Here is a 27,970-nt window from a genome sequence, read left to right as displayed (position 1 = left end):
GCGCAGCGCCAGGAAAGGACCTGTGCGCTAAGGGAAACACTTGCGGCGTTACTGATTGGCTGCAGCGAGAACGGGACCCGCCTACCGGAAGTGACGAACACATCTCTTGCCCTGCGGGTTAGGGGGCGGGCTGTGGCATAGTGTTGTGATTGGTCGGTTCTCGGCAAGAGGTCGCGTCTGATTGGCCGGATAGTCGCGCAGGATGATGGAGGGTTTCTCCGGGCTGTTCGTTCCCTCGGAGCCGCCACCATCACTCCCCTCCGTGCCCGGGGTCCCCGCGGTTGTTCCGGGGGCAGGTGTTGGGTTTGGGGCCGGTAAACCTCATCCAGCCCCCGGAGTCCCCAACTCTTCGGTCCCCGGTCCCCCACTGCCTCCTCCTCCCTCACTGTCCGCCGTCCCTGCCGGGGAGGATGGAGCCCGAAGGCCGCCCGGTCCCTTCTATCTGCTCCGAGAGCAGCCAGGTGAGTGCGGCTGAGTGTGAACGGGGACTTGCGGTACTGCAGCTGTCACTGATGTCATCTCTCACCATGACGTCATCAGTCACCTCAACACGGTGTGACGGGGGGGGGGTTGTGACCCCTATGCATCTGTGAGATCAGTGACTGCAGAGGATGCCCGGTGTCCCTGGGGTGGGTGTGAGGGGTTCCCCGGTATGTTGGTGCCCTTAGGGTGGATGTGAGGGGTTCCCCGGTATGTTGGTGTCCTTAGGGTGGGTGTGAGGGGTTCCCGGATATGTTGGTGTCCTTAGGGTGGGTGTGAGGGGTTCCCCGGTATGTTGGTGTCCTTAGGGTGGGTGTGAGGGGTTCCCCGGTATGTTGGTGCCCTTTGGGTGGGTGTGAGGGGTTCCCGGGTATGTTGGTGTCCCTGGGGTGGGTGTGAGGGGTTCCCAGGTATGTTGGTGTCCTTAGGGTGGGTGTGAGGGGTTCCCCGGTATGTTGGTGCCCTTAGGGTGGGTGTGAGGGGTTCCCCGGTATGTTGGTGTCCTTAGGGTGGGTGTGAGGGGTTCCCCGGTATGTTGGTGTCCTTAGGGTGGGTGTGAGGGGTTCCCGGGTATGTTGGTGTCCCTGGGGTGGGTGTGAGGGGTTCCCAGGTATGTTGGTGTCCTTAGGGTGGGTGTGAGGGGTTCCCCGGTATGTTGGTGTCCTTAGGGAGGGTGTGAGGGGTTCCCCGGTATGTTGGTGTCCTTAGGGTGGGTGTGAGGGGTTCCCCGGTATGTTGGTGTCCTTAGGGAGGGTGTGAGGGTTCCCCGGTATGTTGGTGTCCTTAGGGTGGGTGTGAGGGGTTCCCTGGTATGTTGGTGTCCTTAGGGTGGGTGTGAGGGGTTCCCAGGTATGTTGGTGCCCTTAGGGTGGGTGTGAGGGGTTCCCGGGTATGTTGGTGTCCTTAGGGTGGGTGTGAGGGGTTCCCGGGTATGTTGGTGTCCTTAGGGTGGGTGTGAGGGGTTCCCCGGTATGTTGGTGCCCTTAGGGTGGGTGTGAGGGGTTCCCCGGTATGTTGGTGTCCTTAGGGTGGGTGTGAGGGGTTCCCCGGTATGTTGGTGTCCCTGGGGTGGGTGTGAGGGGTTCCCAGGTATGTTGGTGTCCTTAGGGTGGGTGTGAGGGGTTCCCCGGTATGTTGGTGTCCTTAGGGAGGGTGTGAGGGGTTCCCCGGTATGTTGGTGTCCTTAGGGTGGGTGTGAGGGGTTCCCCGGTATGTTGGTGTCCTTAGGGAGGGTGTGAGGGGTTCCCCGGTATGTTGGTGTCCTTAGGGTGGGTGTGAGGGGTTCCCTGGTATGTTGGTGTCCTTAGGGTGGGTGTGAGGGGTTCCCAGGTATGTTGGTGCCCTTAGGGTGGGTGTGAGGGGTTCCCGGGTATGTTGGTGTCCTTAGGGTGGGTGTGAGGGGTTCCAGGGTATGTTGGTGTCCTTAGGGTGGGTGTGAGGGGTTCCCCGGTATGTTGGTGTCCTTAGGGTGGGTGTGAGGGGTTCCCGGGTATGTTGGTGTCCCTGGGGTGGGTGTGAGGGGTTCCAAGGTATGTTGGTGTCCTTAGGGAGGGTGTGAGGGGTTCCCAGTATGTTGGTGTCCTTAGGGTGGGTGTGAGGGGTTCCCCGGTATGTTGGTGTCCTTAGGGTGGGTGTGAGGGGTTCCCCGGTATGTTGGTGTCCTTAGGGTGGGTGTGAGGGGTTCCCCGGTATGTTGGTGTCCTTAGGGTGGGTGTGAGGGGTTCCCTAGTATGTTGGTGTCCTTAGGGTGGGTGTGAGGGGTTCCCTGGTATGTTGGTGTCCTTAGGGTGGGTGTGAGGGGTTCCCGGGTATGTTGGTGCCCTTAGGGTGGGTGTGAGGGTTCCCGGTATGTTGGTGTCCTTAGGGTGGGTGTGAGGGGTTCCCGGGTATGTTGGTGTCCCTGGGGTGGGTGTGAGGGGTTCCCCGGTATGTTGGTGCCCTTAGGGTGGGTGTGAGGGGTTCCCCGGTATGTTGGTGTCCCTGGGGTGGGTGTGAGGGGTTCCCCGGTATGTTGGTGCCCTTAGGGTGGGTGTGAGGGGTTCCCCGGTATGTTGGTGTCCTTAGGGTGGGTGTGAGGGGTTCCCCGGTATGTTGGTGTCCCTGGGGCGGGTGTGAGGGGTTCCCCGGTATGTTGGTGCCCTTAGGGTGGGTGTGAGGGGTTCCCCGGCATGTTGGTGCCCTTAGGGTGGGTGTGAGGGGTTCCCGGATATGTTGGTGTCCCTGGGGTGGGTGTGAGGGGTTCCCGGGTATGTTGGTGTCCCTGGGGCGGGTGTGAGGGGTTCCCAGGTATGTTGGTGCCCTTAGGGTGGGTGTGAGGGGTTCCTGGGTATGTTGGTGTCCTTAGGGAGGGTGTGAGGGGTTCCTGGGTATGTTGGTGCCCTTTGGGTGGGTGTGAGGGGTTCCTGGGTATGTTGGTGCCCTTTGGGTGGGTGTGAGGGGTTCCCCGGTATGTTGGTGTCCTTAGGGTGGGTGTGAGGGGTTCCCCGGTATGTTGGTGTCCTTAGGGTGGGGTGTGAGGGGTTCCCCGGTATGTTGGTGTCCTTAGGGTGGGTGTGAGGGGTTCCTGGGTATGTTGGTGTCCCTGGGGTGGGTGTGAGGGGTTCCCCGGTATGTTGGTGCCCTTAGGCCGGGTGTGAGGGTTCCCCGGTATGTTGGTGCCCTTAGGGTGGGTGTGAGGGGTTCCCGGTATGTTGGTGCCCTTAGGGTGGGTGTGAGGGGTTCCCGGGTATGTTGGTGTCCCTGGGGTGGGTGTGAGGGGTTCCCGGGTATGTTGGTGTCCCTGGGGCGGGTGTGAGGGGTTCCTGGGTATGTTGGTGCCCTTAGGGTGGGTGTGAGGGGTTCCTGGGTATGTTGGTGCCCTTTGGGTGGGTGTGAGGGGTTCCTGGGTATGTTGGTGCCCTTTGGGTGGGTGTGAGGGGTTCCCCGGTATGTTGGTGTCCTTAGGGTGGGTGTGAGGGGTTCCCGGTATGTTGGTGTCCTTAGGGTGGGTGTGAGGGGTCCCGGTATGTTGGTGTCCTTAGGGTGGGTGTGAGGGGTTCCTGGGTATGTTGTTGTCCCTGGGGTGGGTGTGAGGGGTTCCCCGGTATGTTGGTGCCCTTAGGGCGGGTGTGAGGGGTTCCCCGGTATGTTGGTGCCCTTAGGGCGGGTGTGAGGGGTTCCCGGGTATGTTGGTGTCCCTGGGGTGGGTGTGAGGGGTTCCCGGGTATGTTGGTGTCCCTGGGGCGGGTGTGAGGGGTTCCCGGGTATGTTGGTGTCCCTGGGGCGGGTTTGAGGGGTTCCCAGGTATGTTGGTGCCCTTAGGGAGGGTGTGAGGGGTTCCTGGGTATGTTGGTGTCCTTAGGGCGGGTGTGAGGGGTTCCCCGGTATGTTGGTGTCCCTGGGGCGGGTGTGAGGGGTTCCCCGGTATGTTGGTGTCCCTGGGGCGGGTGTGAGGGGTTCCCCGGTATGTTGGTGTCCCTGGGGCGGGTGTGAGGGGTTCCCCGGTATGTTGGTGTCCCTGGGGCGGGTGTGACGGGTTCCCCGGTATGTTGGTGTCCCTGGGGCGGGTGTGAGGGGTTCCCCGGTATGTTGGTGCCCTTAGGGTGGGTGTGAGGGGTTCACCGGTATGTTGGTGCCCTTAGGGTGGGTGTGAGGGGTTCCCGGATATGTTGGTGTCCCTGGGGTGGGTGTGAGGGGTTCCCGGGTATGTTGGTGTCCCTGGGGCGGGTGTGAGGGGTTCCCAGGTATGTTGGTGCCCTTAGGGTGGGTGTGAGGGGTTCCTGGGTATGTTGGTGTCCTTAGGGTGGGTGTGAGGGGTTCCTGGGTATGTTGGTGCCCTTTGGGTGGGTGTGAGGGGTTCCTGGGTATGTTGGTGCCCTTTGGGTGGGTGTGAGGGGTTCCCCGGTATGTTGGTGTCCTTAGGGTGGGTGTGAGGGGTTCCCCGGTATGTTGGTGTCCTTAGGGTGGGTGTGAGGGGTTCCCCGGTATGTTGGTGTCCTTAGGGTGGGTGTGAGGGGTTCCTGGGTATGTTGGTGTCCCTGGGGTGGGTGTGAGGGGTTCCCCGGTATGTTGGTGCCCTTAGGGCGGGTGTGAGGGGTTCCCAGGTATGTTGGTGCCCTTAGGGAGGGTGTGAGGGGTTCCCGGGTATGTTGGTGTCCTTAGGGTGGGTGTGAGGGGTTCCCGGGTATGTTGGTGTCCCTGGGGTGGGTGTGAGGGGTTCCCCGGTATGTTGGTGTCCCTGGGGCGGGTGTGAGGGGTTCCCCGGTATGTTGGTGTCCCTGGGGCGGGTGTGAGGGGTTCCCCGGTATGTTGGTGCCCTTAGGGTGGGTGTGAGGGGTTCCCCGGTATGTTGGTGCCCTTAGGGTGGGTGTGAGGGGTTCCCGGGTATGTTGGTGTCCCTGGGGTGGGTGTGAGGGGTTCCCGGGTATGTTGGTGTCCCTGGGGCGGGTGTGAGGGGTTCCCGGGTATGTTGGTGCCCTTAGGGTGGGTGTGAGGGGTTCCTGGGTATGTTGGTGTCCTTAGGGTGGGTGTGAGGGGTTCCTGGGTATGTTGGTGCCCTTTGGGTGGGTGTGAGGGGTTCCTGGGTATGTTGGTGCCCTTTGGGTGGGTGTGAGGGGTTCCCCGGTATGTTGGTGTCCTTAGGGTGGGTGTGAGGGGTTCCCCGGTATGTTGGTGTCCTTAGGGTGGGTGTGAGGGGTTCCCCGGTATGTTGGTGTTTTTAGGGTGGGTGTGAGGGGTTCCCGGGTATGTTGGTGTCCTTAGGGTGGGTGTGAGAGGTTCCCGAGTATGTTGGTGTCCCTGGGGTGGGTGTGAGGGGTTCCCCGGTATGTTGGTGCCCTTAGGGCGGGTGTGAGAGGTTCCCCGGTATGTTGGTGCCCTTAGGGCGGGTGTGAGGGGTTCCCCGGTATGTTGGTGCCCTTAGGGCGGGTGTCAGGGGTTTCCGGGTATGTTGGTGTCCCTGGGGTGGGTGTGAGGGGTTCCCGGGTATGTTGGTGTCCTTGGGGCGGGTGTGAGGGGTTCCTGGGTATGTTGGTGTCCCTGGGGTGGGTGTGAGGGGTTCCCCGGTATGTTGGTGCCCTTAGGGCGGGTGTGAGGGGTTCCCAGGTATGTTGGTGCCCTTAGGGAGGGTGTGAGGGGTTCCCGGGTATGTTGGTGTCCTTAGGGTGGGTGTGAGGGGTTCCCGGGTATGTTGGTGTCCCTGGGGTGGGTGTGAGGGGTTCCCCGGTATGTTGGTGCCCTTAGGGCGGGTGTGAGGGGTTCCTGGGTATGTTGGTGTCGTTAGGGTGGGTGTGAGGGGTTCCCCGGTATGTTGGTGTCCCTGGGGCGGGTGTGAGGGGTTCCCCGGTATGTTGGTGCCCTTTGGGTGGGTGTGAGGGGTTCCCCGGTATGTTGGTGCCCTTAGGGCGGGTGTGAGGGGTTCCCCGGTATGTTGGTGCCCTTAGGGCGGGTGTCAGGGGTTTCCGGGTATGTTGGTGTCCCTGGGGTGGGTGTGAGGGGTTCCCGGGTATGTTGGTGTCCTTGGGGCGGGTGTGAGGGGTTCCTGGGTATGTTGGTGTCCCTGGGGTGGGTGTGAGGGGTTCCCCGGTATGTTGGTGCCCTTAGGGCGGGTGTGAGGGGTTCCCAGGTATGTTGGTGCCCTTAGGGAGGGTGTGAGGGGTTCCCGGGTATGTTGGTGTCCTTAGGGTGGGTGTGAGGGGTTCCCGGGTATGTTGGTGTCCCTGGGGTGGGTGTGAGGGGTTCCCCGGTATGTTGGTGCCCTTAGGGCGGGTGTGAGGGGTTCCTGGGTATGTTGGTGTCGTTAGGGTGGGTGTGAGGGGTTCCCCGGTATGTTGGTGTCCCTGGGGCGGGTGTGAGGGGTTCCCCGGTATGTTGGTGCCCTTTGGGTGGGTGTGAGGGGTTCCCCGGTATGTTGGTGCCCTTTGGGCGGGTGTGGGGGATTCTCCCGTATGTTGGTGCCCTTAGGGCGAGTGTGAGGGGTTCCCGGGTATGTTGGTGCCCTTAGGGCGGGTGTGAGGGGTTCCCCGGTATGTTGGTGCCCTTAGGGCGGGTGTGAGGGGTTCTCCGGTATGTTGGTGCCCTTTGGGTGGGTGTGAGGGGTTCCCCGGTATGTTGGTGCCCTTTGGGTGGGTGTGAGGGGTTCCCCGGTATGTTGGTGCCCTTTGGGTGGGTGTGGGGGATTCTCCCGTATGCTGGTGCCCTTTGGGTGGGTGTGAGGGGTTCCCCGGTATGTTGATGCCCTTTGGGTGGGTGTGAGGGGTTCCCCGGTATGTTGGTGCCCTTTGGGCGGGTGTGAGGGGTTCCCCGGTATGTTGATGCCCTTTGGGTGGGTGTGAGAGGTTCCCCGGTATGTTGATGCCCTTTGGGTGGGTGTGAGGGGTTCTCCCGTATGTTGGTGCCCTTTGGGTGGGTGTGAGGGGTTCCCCGGTATGTTGGTGCCCTTAGGCCGGGTGTGAGGGGTTCCCCGGTATGTTGGTGCCCTTAGGGTGGGTGTGAGGGGTTCCCCGGTATGTTGGTGCCCTTAGGGTGGGTGTGAGGGGTTCCCGGATATGTTGGTGTCCCTGGGGTGGGTGTGAGGGGTTCCCGGGTATGTTGGTGTCCCTGGGGCGGGTGTGAGGGGTTCCTGGGTATGTTGGTGCCCTTAGGGTGGGTGTGAGGGGTTCCTGGGTATGTTGGTGCCCTTTGGGTGGGTGTGAGGGGTTCCTGGGTATGTTGGTGCCCTTTGGGTGGGTGTGAGGGGTTCCCCGGTATGTTGGTGTCCTTAGGGTGGGTGTGAGGGGTTCCCCGGTATGTTGGTGTCCTTAGGGTGGGTGTGAGGGGTTCCCCGGTATGTTGGTGTCCTTAGGGTGGGTGTGAGGGGTTCCTGGGTATGTTGTTGTCCCTGGGGTGGGTGTGAGGGGTTCCCCGGTATGTTGGTGCCCTTAGGGCGGGTGTGAGGGGTTCCCCGGTATGTTGGTGCCCTTAGGGCGGGTGTGAGGGGTTCCCGGGTATGTTGGTGTCCCTGGGGTGGGTGTGAGGGGTTCCCGGGTATGTTGGTGTCCCTGGGGCGGGTGTGAGGGGTTCCCGGGTATGTTGGTGCCCTTAGGGTGGGTGTGAGGGGTTCCCGGATATGTTGGTGTCCCTGGGGTGGGTGTGAGGGGTTCCCGGGTATGTTGGTGTCCCTGGGGCGGGTTTGAGGGGTTCCCAGGTACCCAGGTATGTTGGTGCCCTTAGGGAGGGTGTGAGGGGTTCCTGGGTATGTTGGTGTCCTTAGGGCGGGTGTGAGGGGTTCCCCGGTATGTTGGTGTCCCTGGGGCGGGTGTGAGGGGTTCCCCGGTATGTTGGTGTCCCTGGGGCGGGTGTGAGGGGTTCCCCGGTATGTTGGTGTCCCTGGGGCGGGTGTGAGGGGTTCCCCGGTATGTTGGTGTCCCTGGGGCGGGTGTGACGGGTTCCCCGGTATGTTGGTGTCCCTGGGGCGGGTGTGAGGGGTTCCCCGGTATGTTGGTGCCCTTAGGGTGGGTGTGAGGGGTTCACCGGTATGTTGGTGCCCTTAGGGTGGGTGTGAGGGGTTCCCGGATATGTTGGTGTCCCTGGGGTGGGTGTGAGGGGTTCCCGGGTATGTTGGTGTCCCTGGGGCGGGTGTGAGGGGTTCCCAGGTATGTTGGTGCCCTTAGGGTGGGTGTGAGGGGTTCCTGGGTATGTTGGTGTCCTTAGGGTGGGTGTGAGGGGTTCCTGGGTATGTTGGTGCCCTTTGGGTGGGTGTGAGGGGTTCCTGGGTATGTTGGTGCCCTTTGGGTGGGTGTGAGGGGTTCCCCGGTATGTTGGTGTCCTTAGGGTGGGTGTGAGGGGTTCCCCGGTATGTTGGTGTCCTTAGGGTGGGTGTGAGGGGTTCCCCGGTATGTTGGTGTCCTTAGGGTGGGTGTGAGGGGTTCCTGGGTATGTTGGTGTCCCTGGGGTGGGTGTGAGGGGTTCCCCGGTATGTTGGTGCCCTTAGGGCGGGTGTGAGGGGTTCCCAGGTATGTTGGTGCCCTTAGGGAGGGTGTGAGGGGTTCCCGGGTATGTTGGTGTCCTTAGGGTGGGTGTGAGGGGTTCCCGGGTATGTTGGTGTCCCTGGGGTGGGTGTGAGGGGTTCCCCGGTATGTTGGTGTCCCTGGGGCGGGTGTGAGGGGTTCCCCGGTATGTTGGTGTCCCTGGGGCGGGTGTGAGGGGTTCCCCGGTATGTTGGTGCCCTTAGGGTGGGTGTGAGGGGTTCCCCGGTATGTTGGTGCCCTTAGGGTGGGTGTGAGGGGTTCCCGGGTATGTTGGTGTCCCTGGGGTGGGTGTGAGGGGTTCCCGGGTATGTTGGTGTCCCTGGGGCGGGTGTGAGGGGTTCCCGGGTATGTTGGTGCCCTTAGGGTGGGTGTGAGGGGTTCCTGGGTATGTTGGTGTCCTTAGGGTGGGTGTGAGGGGTTCCTGGGTATGTTGGTGCCCTTTGGGTGGGTGTGAGGGGTTCCTGGGTATGTTGGTGCCCTTTGGGTGGGTGTGAGGGGTTCCCCGGTATGTTGGTGTCCTTAGGGTGGGTGTGAGGGGTTCCCCGGTATGTTGGTGTCCTTAGGGTGGGTGTGAGGGGTTCCCCGGTATGTTGGTGTTTTTAGGGTGGGTGTGAGGGGTTCCCGGGTATGTTGGTGTCCTTAGGGTGGGTGTGAGAGGTTCCCGAGTATGTTGGTGTCCCTGGGGTGGGTGTGAGGGGTTCCCCGGTATGTTGGTGCCCTTAGGGCGGGTGTGAGAGGTTCCCCGGTATGTTGGTGCCCTTAGGGCGGGTGTGAGGGGTTCCCCGGTATGTTGGTGCCCTTAGGGCGGGTGTCAGGGGTTTCCGGGTATGTTGGTGTCCCTGGGGTGGGTGTGAGGGGTTCCCGGGTATGTTGGTGTCCTTGGGGCGGGTGTGAGGGGTTCCTGGGTATGTTGGTGTCCCTGGGGTGGGTGTGAGGGGTTCCCCGGTATGTTGGTGCCCTTAGGGCGGGTGTGAGGGGTTCCCAGGTATGTTGGTGCCCTTAGGGAGGGTGTGAGGGGTTCCCGGGTATGTTGGTGTCCTTAGGGTGGGTGTGAGGGGTTCCCGGGTATGTTGGTGTCCCTGGGGTGGGTGTGAGGGGTTCCCCGGTATGTTGGTGCCCTTAGGGCGGGTGTGAGGGGTTCCTGGGTATGTTGGTGTCGTTAGGGTGGGTGTGAGGGGTTCCCCGGTATGTTGGTGTCCCTGGGGCGGGTGTGAGGGGTTCCCCGGTATGTTGGTGCCCTTAGGGTGGGTGTGAGGGGTTCCCCGGTATGTTGGTGCCCTTAGGGTGGGTGTGAGGGGTTCCCCGGTATGTTGATGCCCTTTGGGTGGGTGTGAGGGGTTCCCCGGTATGTTGGTGCCCTTTGGGCGGGTGTGGGGGATTCTCCCGTATGTTGGTGCCCTTAGGGCGGGTGTGAGGGGTTCCCCGGTATGTTGGTGCCCTTAGGGCGGGTGTGAGGGGTTCTCCGGTATGTTGGTGCCCTTTGGGTGGGTGTGAGGGGTTCCCCGGTATGTTGGTGCCCTTTGGGTGGGTGTGAGGGGTTCCCCGGTATGTTGGTGCCCTTTGGGTGGGTGTGGGGGATTCTCCCGTATGTTGGTGCCCTTTGGGTGGGTGTGAGGGGTTCCCCGGTATGTTGATGCCCTTTGGGTGGGTGTGAGGGGTTCCCCGGTATGTTGGTGCCCTTTGGGCGGGTGTGAGGGGTTCCCCGGTATGTTGATGCCCTTTGGGTGGGTGTGAGAGGTTCCCCGGTATGTTGATGCCCTTTGGGTGGGTGTGAGGGGTTCTCCCGTATGTTGGTGCCCTTTGGGTGGGTGTGAGGGGTTCCCCAGTATGTTGGTGCCCTTTGGGCGGGTGTGGGGGATTCTCCCGTATGTTGGTGCCCTTTGGGTGGGTGTGAGGGGTTCCCCGGTATGTTGGTGCCCTTTGGGTGGGTGTGAGGAGTTCCCCGGTATGTTGGTGCCCTTTGGGTGGGTGTGAGGGGTTCCCCGGTATGTTGATGCCCTTTGGGTGGGTGTGAGGGATTCTCCCGTATGTTGGTGCCCTTTGGGTGGGTGTGAGGGGTTCCCCGGTATGTTGATGCCCTTTGGGTGGGTGTGAGGGGTTCCCCGGTATGTTGATGCCCTTTGGGTGGGTGTGAGGGATTCTCCCGTATGTTGGTGCACTGGTGCAGGGGGCTCCCTAGTGTGTAGGTATGGGGGGCTCTGACTTGACTCCTCCCCTCACGCTTCTCATTGGTTTCTCCTCCAGGACTCTCGGATCTCACCGGCAGCGTCAATCTCATCCTCCATTATAATCTGGAACATTCATTCGGGAAATTCTGTGGCAAAAAAGTCAAAGAAAAACTCAGCAACTTTCTTCCGGACCTTCCAGGTAAGATGTGGGGGCCACCTTGGGCCCCACTATTGCTGCGAGGAGTCACTGCAGACAGCAGGGGGGCCCTATACCGGAGACCCCTCAATCCCTCTGTATGTGAAGCCCACGTGACACCAGAACAAAGGCTGCAGACTGTAAACTCTTCACTTTCCTACCACGTTGTTGCTGTAGAGTCTGTGTAACCTCTGTACTCAGGCGGCTGTGCTGCTTCTCACATGATGGGACAGAACTCTGAGATAGGGGGGGGGAGCAGCCAAGTCTTCAGGGAGGGCAGATCACACAGGCTAGAAAGAGGGAGGAAAGGTGAAGGGTGACACCCCCTCCGCTCAGTCACATGGGGCGGTAATCTCTGACTGTCTCTCTCTGTAGATATTATACATTCATGGCGGTAAATGTTGTCCCCCCTGAAATGTTTCTATAAAATGAAGTATTCCTCACAGGAAAGGATTGCAGTAACACAGGTTTATTCCCTTTGTGTATATATATATATATATAGATCTCCTCTCCTCTGTATATATATATATATATATATAGATCTCCTCTCCTCTGTATATATATATATATATATATATAGATCTCCTCTCCTCTGTATATATATAGATCTCCTCTCCTCTGTGTATATATATATATATATATATAGATCTCCTCTCCTCTGTATATATATATATTGCAGTAACACAGGTTTTGCTATACACATGTTTATTCCCTTTGTGTGTGTATATATATATATATATATATATATATATATATATATATATACATATATATATATATATATACACATATATATATATATACATATATATATATATATATATAGATCTCCTCTGTGTGTATATATATATATATATATATATATATAAAGATCTCCTCTCCTCTGTGTATATATATATATATATATAGATCTCCTCTCCTCTGTGTATATATATATATATATATATATATATATATATAGATCTCCTCTCCTCTATATATATAGATCTCCTCTCCTCTGTATATATATATATATATATATATATATATATATATATATATATATATAGATCTCCTCTCCTCTGTGTATATATATATATATATATATATATATAGATCTCCTCTCCTCTGTATATATATATATATATATATATATATAGATCTCCTCTCCTCTGTGTGTATATATATATATAGATCTCCTCTGTGTATATATATATATATATATATATATATATATATATATATATATATATATATATAAAGATCTCCTCTCCTCTGTGTATGTATATATATATATATATATATATATATATATATATATATATATATATATAGATCTCCTCTCCTCTGTATATATATATATATATATATATAGATCTCCTCTCCTCTGTATATATATATAGATCTCCTCTCCTCTATATATATAGATCTCCTCTCCTCTGTATATATATCTATATATATATATATATATATATATCTCCTCTCCTCTGTGTATATATATATATATATATATATAGATCTCCTCTCCTCTGTATATATATATATATATATATATATATATATATATATATATATAGATCTCCTCTCCTCTGTGTGTATATATATATATATATATATATATATATATATATATATATATATATATATATATATATAGATCTCCTCTGTGTGTGTGTATATATATATATAGATCTCCTCTCCTCTGTATATATATATATTGCAGTAACACAGGTTCTGCTATACACATGTTTATTCCCTTTGTGTGTATATATATATATATAGATCTCCTCTCCTCTGTGTGTGTATATATATATATATATATATATATATATACACAGAGGAGAGGAGATCTATATATATATATACACACAAAGGGAATAAACCTGTGTTACTGCAATATATATATATTCAGAGGAGAGGAGATATATATATATATATATATATATATATATATATATATATATATATATATATATATATATATATATATATATATATATATATATATATATATATATATATATATATATATATATACAGAGGAGAGGAGATCTATATATATATATATATATACAGAGGAGAGGAGATCTATATATATATATATATATACAGAGGAGAGGAGATCTATATATATATATATACACAGAGGAGAGGAGATCTATATATATATATATATATATATATATATATATATATATATACACAGAGGAGAGGAGATCTATATATATATATATACAGAGAGGAGAGGAGATCTATATATATATATATATATACAGAGAGGAGAGGAGAGGAGATCTATATATATATTCAGAGGAGAGGAGATCTATATATATATATATATACAGAGGAGAGGAGATCTATATATATATATATATATATATATATATATATATATATATATATATACACAGAGGAGAGGAGATCTATATATATATATACAGAGAGGAGAGGAGAGGAGATCTATATATATATTCAGAGGAGAGGAGATCTATATATATATATATATATATATATATATATATATATACAGAGAGGAGAGGAGATCTATATATATATATATACAGAGAGGAGAGGAGAGGAGATCTATATATATATATATACAGAGGGAATAAACCTGTGTTACTGCAATCCTTTCCTGTGAGAAATACTTCATTATATAGGAACATTTCAGGGGCGCCAACATTTTCGGCCATGACTCTATGCACCTCGGTCACATCGGGCCGGTAATCTCTGACTGTCTCTTTGCAGGGATGATTGACACCCCCGGCTCCCATGATAACAGCAGTCTACGGTCTCTAATAGAGAAGCCTCCGATCTGTGGGAATTCCTTCACTCCTCTGACCGGCGCTCTCCTCACAGGATTCAGACTACACGCCGGCCCGGTGAGCTCTATACGGGGTCACATGGGTATCGGAGTAAGCGCGTCCTGACCGAGCCCTGTACGGTGACTCCACATCAGGGCTCTCACCCCCGCAGCAGCAGCAGCAGATTTTTTGCGCGTTCCTGTCATCTTTCGATCACATGGTGTCATTCCTGCTGTTTGTTATAGCCTGATGAGGTGCGCAGCAGCAGCGGCCACCATTACAGTCTATAGACTAGTGGTCTTCAACCTGCGGACCTCCAGATGTTGCAAAACTACAACTGCTGTCCGGGCATGCTGGGAGTTGTAGTTTTGCAACATCTGGAGGTCCCAGGTTGAAGACCACTGGTCTATAGAATAAGTCGTCTGACGCGTTTGGCGCTTCCCCGTCCATAACTAATGATCGCAGCCGATCCTGGTACAACCTTAACCCTTACTGATCTGGCCGATTTGTCAGACGTCTTTACAAATTATACCGACACTTTGAGCCCCCAGACCACAAGATTGTGACCCCCAATATAAAACGTCCCTGAGCTGCACAATGACAGCGCCCTCCCTCAGGTATACAGTGTAATCCTGCGCCCTGCACTATGTATATGGCATACCCCACCCTCCAGGTGACCTCTGACCTCTCCCCTCTCCAGCTCCCAGAACACTGTCGCCTGATGCACATACAGCCGCCAAAGAAGAAGAACAAGAAACACAAGCAAAGCCGAACACAGGAGCCGGCGCCTCCAGGTCTGTGTAGTGTAGCTGTGTGTGTGTAGTGTAGCTTTGTGTGTGTGTGTGTGTGTAGTGTAGCTTTGTGTGTGTGTGTGTAGTGTAGCTTTGTGTGTGTGTGTAGTGTAGCTTTGTGTGTGTGTGTGTAGTGTAGCTTTGTGTGTGTGTGTAGTGTAGCTGTGTGTGTGTGTGTAGTGTAGCTTTTTGTGTGTGTGTAGTGTAGCTGTGTGTGTGTGTGTAGTGTAGCTTTTTGTGTGTGTGTAGTGTAGCTGTGTGTGTGTGTGTGTAGTGTAGCTGTGTGTGTGTGTGTAGTGTAGCTGTGTGTGTGTGTGTGTAGTGTAGCTGTGTGTGTGTGTGTGTAGTGTAGCTTTGTATGTGTGTGTAGCTGTGTGTGTGTGTGTGTAGTGTAGCTTTGTATGTGTGTGTAGTGTAGCTTTGTGTGTGTGTAGTGTAGCGCTGTGTGTGTGTAGTGTAGCGCTGTGTGTGTGTAGTGTAGCGCTGTGTGTGTGTGTAGTGTAGCGCTGTGTGTGTGTGTAGTGTAGCGCTGTGTGTGTAGTGTAGCGCTGTGTGTGTGGCGTCGCTGGGTGTGTGTGTGTAGCGTCGCTGGGTGTGTGTGTGTGTAGTGTCGCTGGGTGTGTGTGTGTAGTTGTGTGTAGTGTAGTGTAGCTGTGTGTAGTGTAGTGTAGTGTAGCTGTGTGTAGTGTAGTGTAGTGTAGCTGTGTGTGTGTGTAGTGTAGTGTAGCTGTGTGTGGTGTCGCTGGGTGGGTGTGTGTAGTGTAGCTGTGTGTGTGTGTAGTGTAGGGGAGTTGTTTTGTGTTACACACTCTGTCGTCCTCCGCCGCTCACGTTCCCGTTTCCTCTCCAGAGACTCCGTCAGATTCCGATCACAGGAAAAAGAAGAAGAAACAAAGAGAAGACGATCCGGAGCGGAGGAGGAAGAAGAAAGACAAGAAGAAAAAGAAGGTAACAGCATCGGGGAGCGGGCAGAAAGGGGTTACAATGGAGACTTATGGGGGGCAGAGGGGGGCGGCACACTGGAGGCTTGTGGGGGGGGGGGCGTCACACTGGAGGCTTGTGTGGGGGGGGGCGTCACACTGGAGGCTTGTGTGGGGGGGGGGCGTCACACTGGAGGCTTGTGGGGGGGGGCGTCACACTGGAGGCTTGTGTGGGGGGGGCGTCACACTGGAGGCTTGTGTGGGGGGGGCGTCACACTGGAGGCTTGTGTGGGGGGGGGCGTCACACTGGAGGCTTGTGGGGGGGGCGTCACACTGGAGGCTTGTGGGGGGGGCGTCACACTGGAGGCTTGTGGGGGGGGGCGGCACACTGGAGGCTTGTGGGGGGGGCGGCACACTGGAGGCTTGTGGGGGGGGGCGGCGGCACACTGGAGGCTTGTGGGGGGGGGGGCGGCGGCACACTGGAGGCTTGTGGGGGGGGCGGCGGCACACTGGAGGCTTGTGGGGGGGGCGGCGGCACACTGGAGGCTTGTGGGGGGGACGGCGGCGGCGGCACACTGGAGGCTTGTGGGGGGGGGGGGCAGAGGGCGGTTGCTTATTTTCATTCCCTGTATTATTATTATTCCTGTATTTGTGGGGGGTGGTCGGGGGTCCCCGTCTATAATCATGTGACCTCTCTTCTTCTATTATTCGTTGACTCATCCGTCTCTTTCCTCCCCAGAATCGGCACAGTCCGGAGCACCCCGGAGCCGGCAGCTCGCAGAGCGGATTGCGCTGACGATTCGCCTTTATTTGTACATACGCTCGTCTGTCACTTTTATAGGGTTCATTCTTTTTAATAAAGCTCCTCTGTCCCCCGGGCCCCTCCGTGTTTGTGTCATCACATCCCTGTGGGGTTATATGGGGCCGTAATAGTGAGATACAGCCGGGGAAAGAAGTATTGGACACGTCGATCACTAAATATATCTCCACTTACTATTGAGGTTGATGTGGCCCTTCTGCTCCACGGGAGGTTCCTGTCCTCGCCTCAGGACACCTGCGTTACAGTGTGACAGGTGTATGACCCCACACAGCTCCCCACCTGCGTTACAGTGTGACAGGCGTATGACCCCACACAGCTCCCCACCTGCGTTACAGTGTGACAGGCGTATGACCCCACACAGCTCCCCACCTGCGTTACAGTGTGACAGGCGTATGACCCCACACAGCTCCCCACCTGCGACATTTCTTCAAAGAAACCAAAACAATAAGATAAGATATTATGTGTAATTATGTCTTAAACACAGGAAGAAAGTAAGGTGCAAAAAGGCCTGGAAAGCCAAGAGCTGAAATCAGGCATTAAAAATCAATACAACCCTTGTCAGTGCAACTGATGGCTACAAAAAGGTCTCAATACCGAGGAGTCACACAAGACACATCTGCTGACCTGTATGCACGCTCACCACACACTGCCATGACCTGTATGCACGCTCACCACACACCGCCATAACCTGTATGCACGCTCACCACACACTGCTATGACCTGTATGCACACTCACCACAAACCACAATGACCTGTATGCACACTCGCCACACACCGCCATGACCTGTATGCACGCTCACTACATACTGCCATTGTGAATATATAGTAAGGTGAAGCTCATATAAAATTTTCTGCACAACCTTTAGAAAATCCGGTGAAATCCTGGAGAATATAGAGCGGTCAGATGGTTTGGTGCCATAATACACACCATGGGGGAAAATGGCCGCACATCACCCTAAGAACACAAACAGTGAAGTCTAAAGGGGAGACATCATCGCGTGGGGGGGGCGTCTTTTCACCAAAAGGTTCTGGGAAACTTCATATAATCGGAGGAAGGATGAATGGGCAAATTTACTGAGACATTGTGACAAAAATCTGCTGCCATCTACCAGGATGATGATGATGATGACGATGACGGACATTTCAGGAGGACAATGATCCCAAACACACAAGAAACTATCAAATGGTTTCACAGGAAGATAATAAGGCTGCTAGAATGACTGATTACATGACTTCTATCCCATTGAGAATCTATGGAAAGAACTGAAGATCTTGATCCATAGAAGAGGCCCGAGGAACCTTCAGGATGTGAAGATCATGATCCATAGAAGAGGCCCGCAGAACCTTCAGGATGTGAAGATCATGATCCATAGAAGAGGCCTGAGGAACCTTCAGGATGTGAAGATCATGATCCATAGAAGAGGCCTGAGGAACCTTCAGGATGTGAAGATCATGATCCATAGAAGAGGCCTGAGGAACCTTCAGGATGTGAAGATCATGATCCATAGAAGAGGCCTGGGGAACCTTCAGGATGTGAAGATCATGATCCATAGAAGAGGCCCGCAGAGACTTCAGGATGTGAAGATCATGATCCATAGAAGAGGCCTGAGGAACCTTCAGGATGTGAAGATCATGATCCATAGAAGAGGCCTGAGGAACCTTCAGGATGTGAAGATCATGATCCATAGAAGAGGCCTGGGGAACCTTCAGGATGTGAAGATCATGATCCATAGAAGAGGCCTGGGGAACCTTCAGGATGTGAAGATCATGATCCATAGAAGAGGCCTGAGGAACCATGAGGATGTGAAGATCATGATCTATAGAAGAGGCCTGGGGAACCTTCAGGATGTGAAGATCATGATCCATAGAAGAGGCCCGCAGAGACTTCAGGATGTGAAGATCATGATCCATAGAAGAGGCCCGAAGAACCATCAAGATGTTAAGATCATGATCCATAGAAGAGGCCTGAGGAACCATGAGGATGTGAAGATCATGATCCATAGAAGAGGCCTGGGGAACCTTCAGGATGTGAAGATCATGATCCATAGAAGAGGCTCGAGGAACCTTCAGGATGTGAAGATCATGATCCATAGAAGAGGCTCGAGGAACCTTCAGGATGTGAAGATCATGATCCATAGAAGAGGCCTGAGGAACCATGAGGATGTGAAGATCATGATCCATAGAAGAGGCCCGAGGAACCTTCAGAATGTGAAGATCATGATCCAAAGAAGAGGCCTGGGGAACCTTCAGGATGTGAAGATCATGATCCATAGAAGAGGCCCGCAGAACCTTCAGGATGTGAAGATCATGATCCATAGAAGAGGCCTGAAGAACCTTCAGGATGTGAAGATCAGGATCCATAGAAGAGGCCTACAGAATCCCACAGATCAGAAGATCAGGATCCATACAAGAGGCCCGCAGAACCTTCAGGATGTGAAGCTCATGATCCATAGAAGAGGCCTGAGGAACCTTCAGGATGTGAAGATCATGATCTATAGAAGAGGCCCGCAGAATCCCACGTATCTGAAGACAGTTTATGTAGAACAATGAGCAGTCTTCAGGACTCTAGTTTCTCCATAGGAGGCGTCTTAAAGCCGTCATTACCAACAAAGGTTCTGTACAAAGTATTAAATAAGTAATAGATTGTATATATGGATTGTGTGTGTGTGTATGTATGTATATATATATATATATATATGTGTGTGTATGTGTATGGATTGTATATATGAATTGTATATACAGTGGGGATGAAAAGTTTGGGCACCCCAGGTAACAATTTGTATTAATGTGCATAAAGAAGCCAAGGAAATATGGAAAAATCTCCAAAAGGCATCAAATTACAGATTAGACATTCTTATAATATGTCACCAAAAGTTACATTTTATTTCCATCATTTACACTTTCAAAATAACAGAAAACAAAAAATGGCATTTGCAAAAGTTTGTGCCCCCTGCAGAATTGATAACATGTACTGCCCCCTTTGCAAAGCTGAGACCTGCCAGTGTCATGGATTGTTCTCAATCATCATCTGGGAAGACCGGGTGATGTCAATCTCAAAGGTTTTAAATGCCCAAATTCATCTGACCTTGCACCAACAATCAGCACCACGGGTTCTTCTAAGCAGTTGTCTAGAAATCTGAAACTGAAAATAGTTGAGGCTCACAAAGCTGGAGAAGGCTATAAGAAGATAGCAAAACCTTTTCAGATGTCAATATCCTCTGTTCGGAATGTAATTAAGAAATGGCAGTCATCAGGAACAGTGGAAGTTAAAGCAAGATCTGGAAGACCAAGAAAAATATAAGACCGAGCAGCTCACAGGATTGTGAGAAAAACAATTCAAAACGCACGTTTGACTGCACAATCCCTCCAGAAAGATCTGGCAGACACTGGAGTTGTGGTACACTATTCCACTATAACCCCTTAAGGACGCAGGGTTTTTCCGTTTTTGCATTTTCATTTTTTCCTCATCACCTTCTAAAAATCATAACACTTTCAATTTTGCACATAAAATTCCATATTATGGCTTATTTTTTGCGCCACCAATTCTACTTTGCAGTGACATCAGTCATTTCACCCAAAAATCCACGGCGAAACGGAAAACAAATTCATTGTGCGACAAATTTGAAGAAAAAATTTCATTTTGTAACTTTTGGGGGCTTCCGTTTCTACGTAGTACATATTTCGGTAAAAATGACCCCTTCTCTTTATTCTGTAGGTCCATACGATTAAAATGAGCCCCGACTTATATAGGTGATTTTGTCGCACTTCTGGAAAAAAATCATAACTACATGCAGGAAAATTTGTTAAAAATTGTCATCTTCTGACCCCTATAACTTTTTTATTTTTCCGTGTATGGGGCGGTATGAGGGCTCATTTTTTGCGCCGTGATCTGAAGTTTTTAGCGGTACCATTTTTGCATGGATTGGACTTTTTGATCACTTTTTATTCATTTTTTCATGATATAAAAAGTGACCAAAAATGCACTATTTTGGACTTATGAATTTTTTTGCGCACACGCCATTGACCGTGCGGTTTAATTAACGATATATTTTTATAGTTCGGACATTTTCGCACGCGGCAATACCACATATGTTTATTTTTATTTACACAGTTTTTTATGGGAAAAGGGGGGTGATTCAAACTTTTATTAGGGAAGGGGTTAAATGACCTTTTATTAACTTTTTTTTCACTTTTTTTTGCAGTGTTATAGCTCCCATAGGAGACTATAACACTGCACACACTGATCATTGTTATCCCATAGGAGACTATAACACTGCACACACTGATCTCTTATACTGATCATTGTTATCCCATAGGGACCTATAACACTGCACACACTGATCTCTTATACTGATCATTATTCTCCCATAGGAGACTATAACACTGCACACAATGATCTCTTATACTGATCATTATTATCCCATAGGGACGTATAACACTGCACACACTGATCTCTTATACTGATCATTGTTATCCCATAGGGGGCTATAACACTGCACACACTGATCTCTTATACTGATCATTATTATTCCATAGGGACCTATAACACTGCACACACTGATCTCTTATACTGATCATTGTTATCCCATAGGGGACTATAACACTGCACACACTGATCTCTTAAACTGATCATTGTTATCCCATAGGGACCTATAACACTGCACACACTGATCTCTTATACTGATCATTATTCTCCCATAGGAGACTATAACACTGCACACAATGATCTCTTATACTGATCATTATTATCCCATAGGGACGTATAACACTGCACACACTGATCTCTTATACTGATCATTGTTATCCCATAGGGGGCTATAACACTGCACACACTGATCTCTTATACTGATCATTATTATCCCATAGGAGACTATAACACTGCACACACTGATCATTGTTATCCCATAGGGACCTATAACAGTGCACACACTGATCTCCTATGCTGATCCCTGTAGAGCCATAGCTTTGCACGGATCAGTCAGATAGGGGCTCGATTGCTCAAGCCTGTAGCTCGGGCTGGCAGCAATCAATCGACGATCTGACGCCGCGGAGACAGGTTAAGAGACCGCCGCCTGCGTCCCAGCTGATCGGAACATTGCGATTTTATCGCGATGTCCTGATCAGCCCGACTGAGCTGCCGGAAAGCGTTTACTTTTGCTTTTAGACACGGCAGTCAACTTTGATCGCTGCGTCTGAAGGGTTAACAGCGTGCGGCACAACGATCGATGCCACGCGCTGTTAGCCCAGGGTCCTGGCTATGATTAGCAGCTGGGACCGACCGGGTGTGATGTGGGGTCATGGCGTGACCCCGTTTTAAACACCGGGACCGGGCGTAGGGCGTACAGGTGCGCCCTAAGTCCTTAAGGAGACAAAGAGATACTTGTACAAATATGGTCTTCATGGAAGAGTCATCAGAAGAAAACCTCTTCTACGTCCTCACCACAAAAATCGGTGTTTGATCTTTGCAAATGAACATATAGACAAGCCTGGTGCATTTTGGAAACAAATTCTGTGGACCGATGAGGTTAAAATTGAACTTTTTGGCCGGAATGAGCAAAGGTACGTTTGGAGAAGAAGGGGAACAGGATTTAATGAAAAGAACCTCTGTCCAACTGTTAAGCATGGGGGTGGATCAATCATGCTTTGGGGTTGTATTACAGCCAGTGGCACAGGGAACATCTCAGGAGTAGAAGGAAAAATGGATTCAATAAAATGTCAGCAAATTTTGGATGCTAACTTGATGCCATCTGTGAAAAGCTGAAGTTAAAGAGAGGATGGCTTCTACAAATGGATAATGATCCTAAACACACCTCGAAATCCACGGGGGATTACATCAAGAGGCGTAAACTGAAGGTTTTGCCATGGCCTTCACAATCTCCTGACCTCCACATAATTGAAAATCTATGGATAGACCTTAAAAGAGCAGTGCGTGACAGACAGCCAAGAAATCTCAAAGAACTGGAAGACTTTTGTAAGGAAGAATGGGCAAAGATACCTCAAAGAAGAACTGAAAGACTCTTGGCTGCTACAAAAAGCGTTTACAAGCTGTGATACTTGCCAATGGGGGCAGCACAAGATATTAACTCTGCAGGGGGCACAAACTTCTGCAGACGCCATTTTTTTGTTTTCTGTTATTTTGAAAGTGTAAATGATGGAAATAAAATGTAACTTTTGGTGACATATTATAAGAATGTCTGATCTGTAATTTGATCCTTTTGGAGATTTTTCCGTCTTTCCTCGGCTTCTTTATACACATTAATACAAATTTTTTACCCAAACGTTTGATCCCCACTGTATGTATGGATTGTATATATGGATTGTATATATGTATGTATAGATTGTATATATGGATTGTATATATGTATGTATATATGGATTGTATATATGTATGTATAGATTGTATATATGGATTGTATATATGTATGTATAGATTGTATATATGGATTGTATATATGTATGTATAGATTGTATATATGGATTGTATATATGTATGTATAGATTGTATATATGGATTGTATATATGTATGTATGGATTGTATATATTTGTATGGATTGTATATATGGATTGTATATATTTGTATGGATTGTATATTTGTATGGATTGTATATATGGATTGTATATATGTATGTATATATTTGTATGGATTGTATATATGTATGTATAGATTGTATATATTTGTATGGATTGTATATATGTATGTATAGATTGTATATATTTGTATGGATTGTATATATGTATGTATAGATTGTATATATGGATTGTATATATGTATGTATGGATTGTATATATTTGTATGGATTGTATATATGTATGTATAGATTGTATATATGGATTGTATATATGTATGTATAGATTGTATATATGGATTGTATATATGTATGTATGGATTGTATATATTTGTATGGATTGTATATATGGATTGTATATATTTGTATGGATTGTATATATGGATTGTATATATTTGTATGGATTGTATATATGGATTGTATATATGTATGTATAGATTGTATATATTTGTATGGATTGTATATATGGATCATATATATGTATATGTGGATTATTTGGGTTGGTACAAATATCCGGGGAACATTTCATGTCAAAAGAACCTGGAAATATATTTAGGGAGAAGAATAGCGACGTGTTCAATACTTATTTCCCCCGCTGTGAGTGATGGACGGACGCAGACAGGAAGTCACATGACCGTGATCACATGACGCCTGGTGTATCCGGTCCATACATAATAATAATAATATACAGTCTGCGCCACAAGATCCCAATAAAGGACTTCACTGTGATTTAACATTTATTATTAATTACATATTGGGGGAGATTTATCAAATTCTGTCCAGAGGAAAAGTTGTCCATAGCAACCAATCAAATCGCTTCTTTCATTTCTAACAAGGCCTCTGCAAAATGAAAGAAGCGATCTGATTGGTTGCTATGGGCAACTCAGCCACTTTTCCTTTGCGCTGGTTTTAATAAATCTCCCCCATTATTCTTTGGGAAAGTCATTATCTGCGGCTACAGACAAGACTATAGTGTGAACACGTGACCCTCCGGCAGGGTGTCACTCCGCAGCTGACCGCTAGAGGCGCACGGCTCAGTGACTGGAGTATCCGGCCGCAGTACTGTCCGCTGAGCTGCAGGGGTCACTACCGAGCGCTCTAATCCCTGAAGCTGCTCAACGTGTGCCGTGACGTCATATCCAGGCGCCGGAAGTTGCTGCTTCTCCACGTGAAAGAAGAGACCGGAGATCCACGGTGAGTGCGGCCCCCGGGACTCTACTATAGGTTTATCGGAATAACCCTGTCTGTGTATGAGGGGTCACTCCACGGGATGGCAGAGCTGTGTACAGTCACGTGTCCTCACCGGGGGCATCATATAGAGAAGATTGACACCAGGACCCCCATATCAGGAACATCTGCACCCTCCATACCAGCCCCTCATACTTGTGACCACCCCGGGCCCCATAAGTGACAGCTACAGCCCCCGGGGCCAACCAGCGCCGGCCCCCCATATAGTAGTAACTTCTCAGACCCCCAACCCCCCTGTATAGGAGTGATGTCTCCAGCCCCCCATATAGTAGTGACATCTAGTCCCCCCCATATAGTAGTGACATCTAGTCCCCCCCCATATAGTAGTGACGTCTAGTCCCCCCATATAGTAGTGACATCTAGTCCCCCCCATATAGTAGTGACATCTAGTCCCCCCCATATAGTAGTGACATCTAGTCCCCCCCATATAGTAGTGACATCTAGTCTCCCCCCCCATATAGTAGTGACATCTAGTCCCCCCCATATAGTAGTGACATCTAGTCTCCCCCCCCATATAGTAGTGACATCTAGTCCCCCCCATATAGTAGTGACATCTAGTCTCCCCCCCATATAGTAGTGACATCTAGTCCCCCATATAGTAGTGACATCTAGTCCCCCCCATATAGTAGTGACATCTAGTCCCCCCCATATAGTAGTGACATCTAGTCCCCCCCATATAGTAGTGACATCTAGTCCCCCCCATAGAGTAGTGACATCTAGTCCCCCCATAGAGTAGTGACATCTAGTCCCCCCATATAGTAGTGACATCTAGTCCTCCCCTATATAGTAGTGACGTCTAGTCCCCCCCATATAGTAGTGACGTCTAGTCTTCCCCATATAGTAGTGACGTCTAGTCCCCCCCATATAGTAGTGACATCTAGTCCCCCCATATAGTAGTGACATCTAGTTTCCCCATAGAGTAGTGACATCTAGTCCCCCCATAGAGTAGTGACGTCTAGTCCCCCCCATATAAGTAGTGACATCTAGTCCTCCCCATATAGTAGTGACGTCTAGTCCCCCCATATAGTAGTGACATCTAGTCCTCCCCATATAGTAGTGACGTCTAGTCCCCCCATATAGTAGTGACATCTAGTCCCCCCCATATAGTAGTGACATCTAGTCCCCCCCATATAGTAGTGACATCTAGTCCCCCCATATAGTAGTGACATCTAGTTTCCCCATAGAGTAGTGACATCTAGTCCCCCCCATATAGTAGTGACATCTAGTCCCCCCATATAGTAGTGACATCTAGTCCCCCCCATATAGTAGTGACATCTAGTCCCCCCCATATAGTAGTGACATCTAGTCCCCCCATAGAGTAGTGACATCTAGTCCCCCCATAGAGTAGTGACGTCTAGTCCCCCCCATATAGTAGTGACGTCTAGTCCCCCCCATATAGTAGTGACGTCTAGTCCCCCCATATAGTAGTGACGTCTAGTCCCCCCCATATAGTAGTGACATCTAGTCCTCCCATATAGTAGTGACATCTAGTCCTCCCCATATAGTAGTGACATCTAGTCCCCCCCATATAGTAGTGACATTTAGTCCTCCCCATATAGTAGTGACGTCTAGTCCTCCCCATATAGTAGTGACGTCTAGTCCCCCCCATATAGTAGTGACATCTAGTCCCCCCATATAGTAGTGACATCTAGTCCCCCCCATATAGTAGTGACGTCTAGTCCCCCCATATAGTAGTGACGTCTAGTCCCCCCCATATAGTAGTGACGTCTAGTCCCCCCCATATAGTAGTGACGTCTAGTCGCCCCCATATAGTAGTGACGTCTAGTCGCCCCCATATAGTAGTGACGTCTAGTCGCCCCCATATAGTAGTGACGTCTAGTCCCCCCCATATAGTAGTGACGTCTAGTCTCCCCCTTCCCCCATATAGTAGTGACATCTAGTCCCCCCCATATAGTAGTGACATCTAGTCCCCCCCATATAGTAGTGACGTCTAGTCCCTCCCCATATAGTAGTGACGTCTAGTCCCCCCCATATAGTAGTGACATCTAGTCCCCCCCCATATAGTAGTGACATCTAGTCCCCCCATATAGTAGTGACATCTAGTCCCCCCCATATAGTAGTGACATCTAGTCCCCCCCATATAGTAGTGACGTCTAGTCGCCCCCATATAGTAGTGACGTCTAGTCGCCCCCATATAGTAGTGACGTCTAGTCTCCCCCCTCCCCCATATAGTAGTGACATCTAGTCCCCCCCATATAGTAGTGACATCTAGTCCCCCCCATATAGTAGTGACGTCTAGTCCCTCCCCATATAGTAGTGACATCTAGTCCCCCCCCATATAGTAGTGACATCTAGTCCCCCCCATATAGTAGTGACATCTAGTCCCCCCCATATAGTAGTGACATCTAGTCCCCCCCATATAGTAGTGACATCTAGTCCCCCCCATATAGTAGTGACATCTAGTCTCCCCCCATATAGTAGTGACATCTAGTCCCCCCCATATAGTAGTGACATCTAGTCCCCCCCATATAGTAGTGACATCTAGTCCCCCCCATATAGTAGTGACATCTAGTCCCCCCCCATATAGTAGTGACATCTAGTCCCCCCCATATAGTAGTGACATCTAGTCCCCCCCCATATAGTAGTGACATCTAGTCCCCCCCCATATAGTAGTGACATCTAGTCCCCCCCCATATAGTAGTGACATCTAGTCCCCCCCATATAGTAGTGACATCTAGTCCCTCCCCATATAGTAGTGACATCTAGTCCCCCCCCATATAGTAGTGACATCTAGTCCCCCCCATATAGTAGTGACATCTAGTCCCCCCCCCATATAGTAGTGACGTCTAGTCTCCCCCCCCCCCCATATAGTAGTGCCTTCTCCATGACCCCCCCCCCTTTCTTTTGTGGTGTGACCTCTGACCCCCTTTTTTTTCTAGGCTGACGTCCATTTTCCACAATGGGCAAAAAAGGAAAAGTAGGAAAGAGCCGGAAGGATAAATTTTATCATCTGGCAAAGGAAACGGGTGAGTGATGTCCGTGTGCGGGGGAGGGGTTATACCACCTGTGATGTCACATGACTAGGTTCGTATCTTGTCTCCAGGTTACCGCTCCCGTTCAGCATTTAAGCTCATTCAGCTGAATAGGAAGTTCCAGTTCCTGCAGAAGGCGCGAGCGCTGGTGGATCTGTGCGCGGCCCCCGGGGGATGGTAAGTTATGGCGGACGTTGAGGGTCTCGGAGGAGGGGTGGTAAGTTATGGCGGACGTTGAGGGTCTCGGGGGGATGGTAAGTTATGGCGGACGTTGAGGGTCTCGGGGGAGGGGTGGTAAGTTATGGCGGACGTTGAGGGTCTCGGGGGAGGGGTGGTAAGTTATGGCGGACGTTGAGGGTCTCGGGGGAGGGGTGGTAAGTTATGGCTGACGTTGAGGGTCTCGGGGAAGGGGTGGTAAGTTATGGCGGACGTTGAGGGTTTAGGGGGATGGTAAGTCATGGCGGACGTTGAGGGTCTCGGGGGATGGTAAGTCATGGCGGACGTTGAGGGTCTCGGGGGATGGTAAGTCATGGCGGACGTTGAGGGTCTCGGAGGAGGGGTGGTAAGTTATGGCGGACGTTGAGGGTCTCGGGGGATGGTAAGTTATGGCGGACGTTGAGGGTCTCGGGGGAGGGGTGGTAAGTTATGGCGGACGTTGAGGGTCTCGGGGAGGGGTGGTAAGTTATGGCTGACGTTGAGGGTCTCGGGGGAGGGGTGGTAAGTTATGGCTGACGTTGAGGGTCTCGGGGGAGGGGTGGTAAGTTATGGCGGACGTTGAGGGTTTAGGGGGATGGTAAGTCATGGCGGACATTGAGGGTCTCGGGGATGGTAAGTCATGGCGGACGTTGAGGGTCTCGGGGGATGGTAAGTCATGGCGGACGTTGAGGGTCTCGGGGGATGGTAAGTTATGGTGGACGTTGAGGGCGTCGGAGGATGGTAAGTCATGGCGGACGTTGAGGGTCTAGGGGGATGGTAAGTCATGGTGGATGTTGAGGGTCTCGGGGGGATGGTAAGTTATG

At 50.8% G+C, this 27,970-nt stretch overlaps 2 protein-coding genes across 2 annotated transcripts in view; both read left to right on the top strand.

Annotated features, from left to right (window-relative positions):
• Nucleotides 1–47: 47 nt before the first annotated feature.
• Nucleotides 48–16,201, top strand: MED19 (mediator complex subunit 19). The gene is made up of 6 exons (XM_056531089.1): nucleotides 48–461; nucleotides 10,710–10,832; nucleotides 13,557–13,690; nucleotides 14,313–14,406; nucleotides 15,254–15,351; nucleotides 16,063–16,201. Exons 1-6 carry the CDS (start codon nucleotides 203–205, stop codon nucleotides 16,117–16,119), a joined length of 765 nt encoding a protein of 254 aa, XP_056387064.1. The 5' UTR covers nucleotides 48–202; the 3' UTR covers nucleotides 16,120–16,201.
• A 7,480-nt stretch (nucleotides 16,202–23,681) lies between these two features.
• FTSJ3 (FtsJ RNA 2'-O-methyltransferase 3) overlaps nucleotides 23,682–27,970 on the top strand; it is a 30,022-nt gene continuing 25,733 nt past the window's right edge. The window contains 3 exon segments of the mRNA XM_056530223.1: nucleotides 23,682–23,904; nucleotides 26,859–26,945; nucleotides 27,023–27,128. Of these exon segments, the coding sequence (XP_056386198.1) occupies nucleotides 26,879–26,945; nucleotides 27,023–27,128 (173 nt within the window). The 5' untranslated portion in view covers nucleotides 23,682–23,904; nucleotides 26,859–26,878.

This window comes from Hyla sarda, chromosome 7 (assembly GCF_029499605.1).
Source record: "Hyla sarda isolate aHylSar1 chromosome 7, aHylSar1.hap1, whole genome shotgun sequence".
Taxonomy (NCBI): domain Eukaryota; kingdom Metazoa; phylum Chordata; class Amphibia; order Anura; family Hylidae; genus Hyla; species Hyla sarda.
Note: the sequence above shows the minus strand (reverse complement) of the source record. Positions and strands in the feature narration are given on the sequence as shown.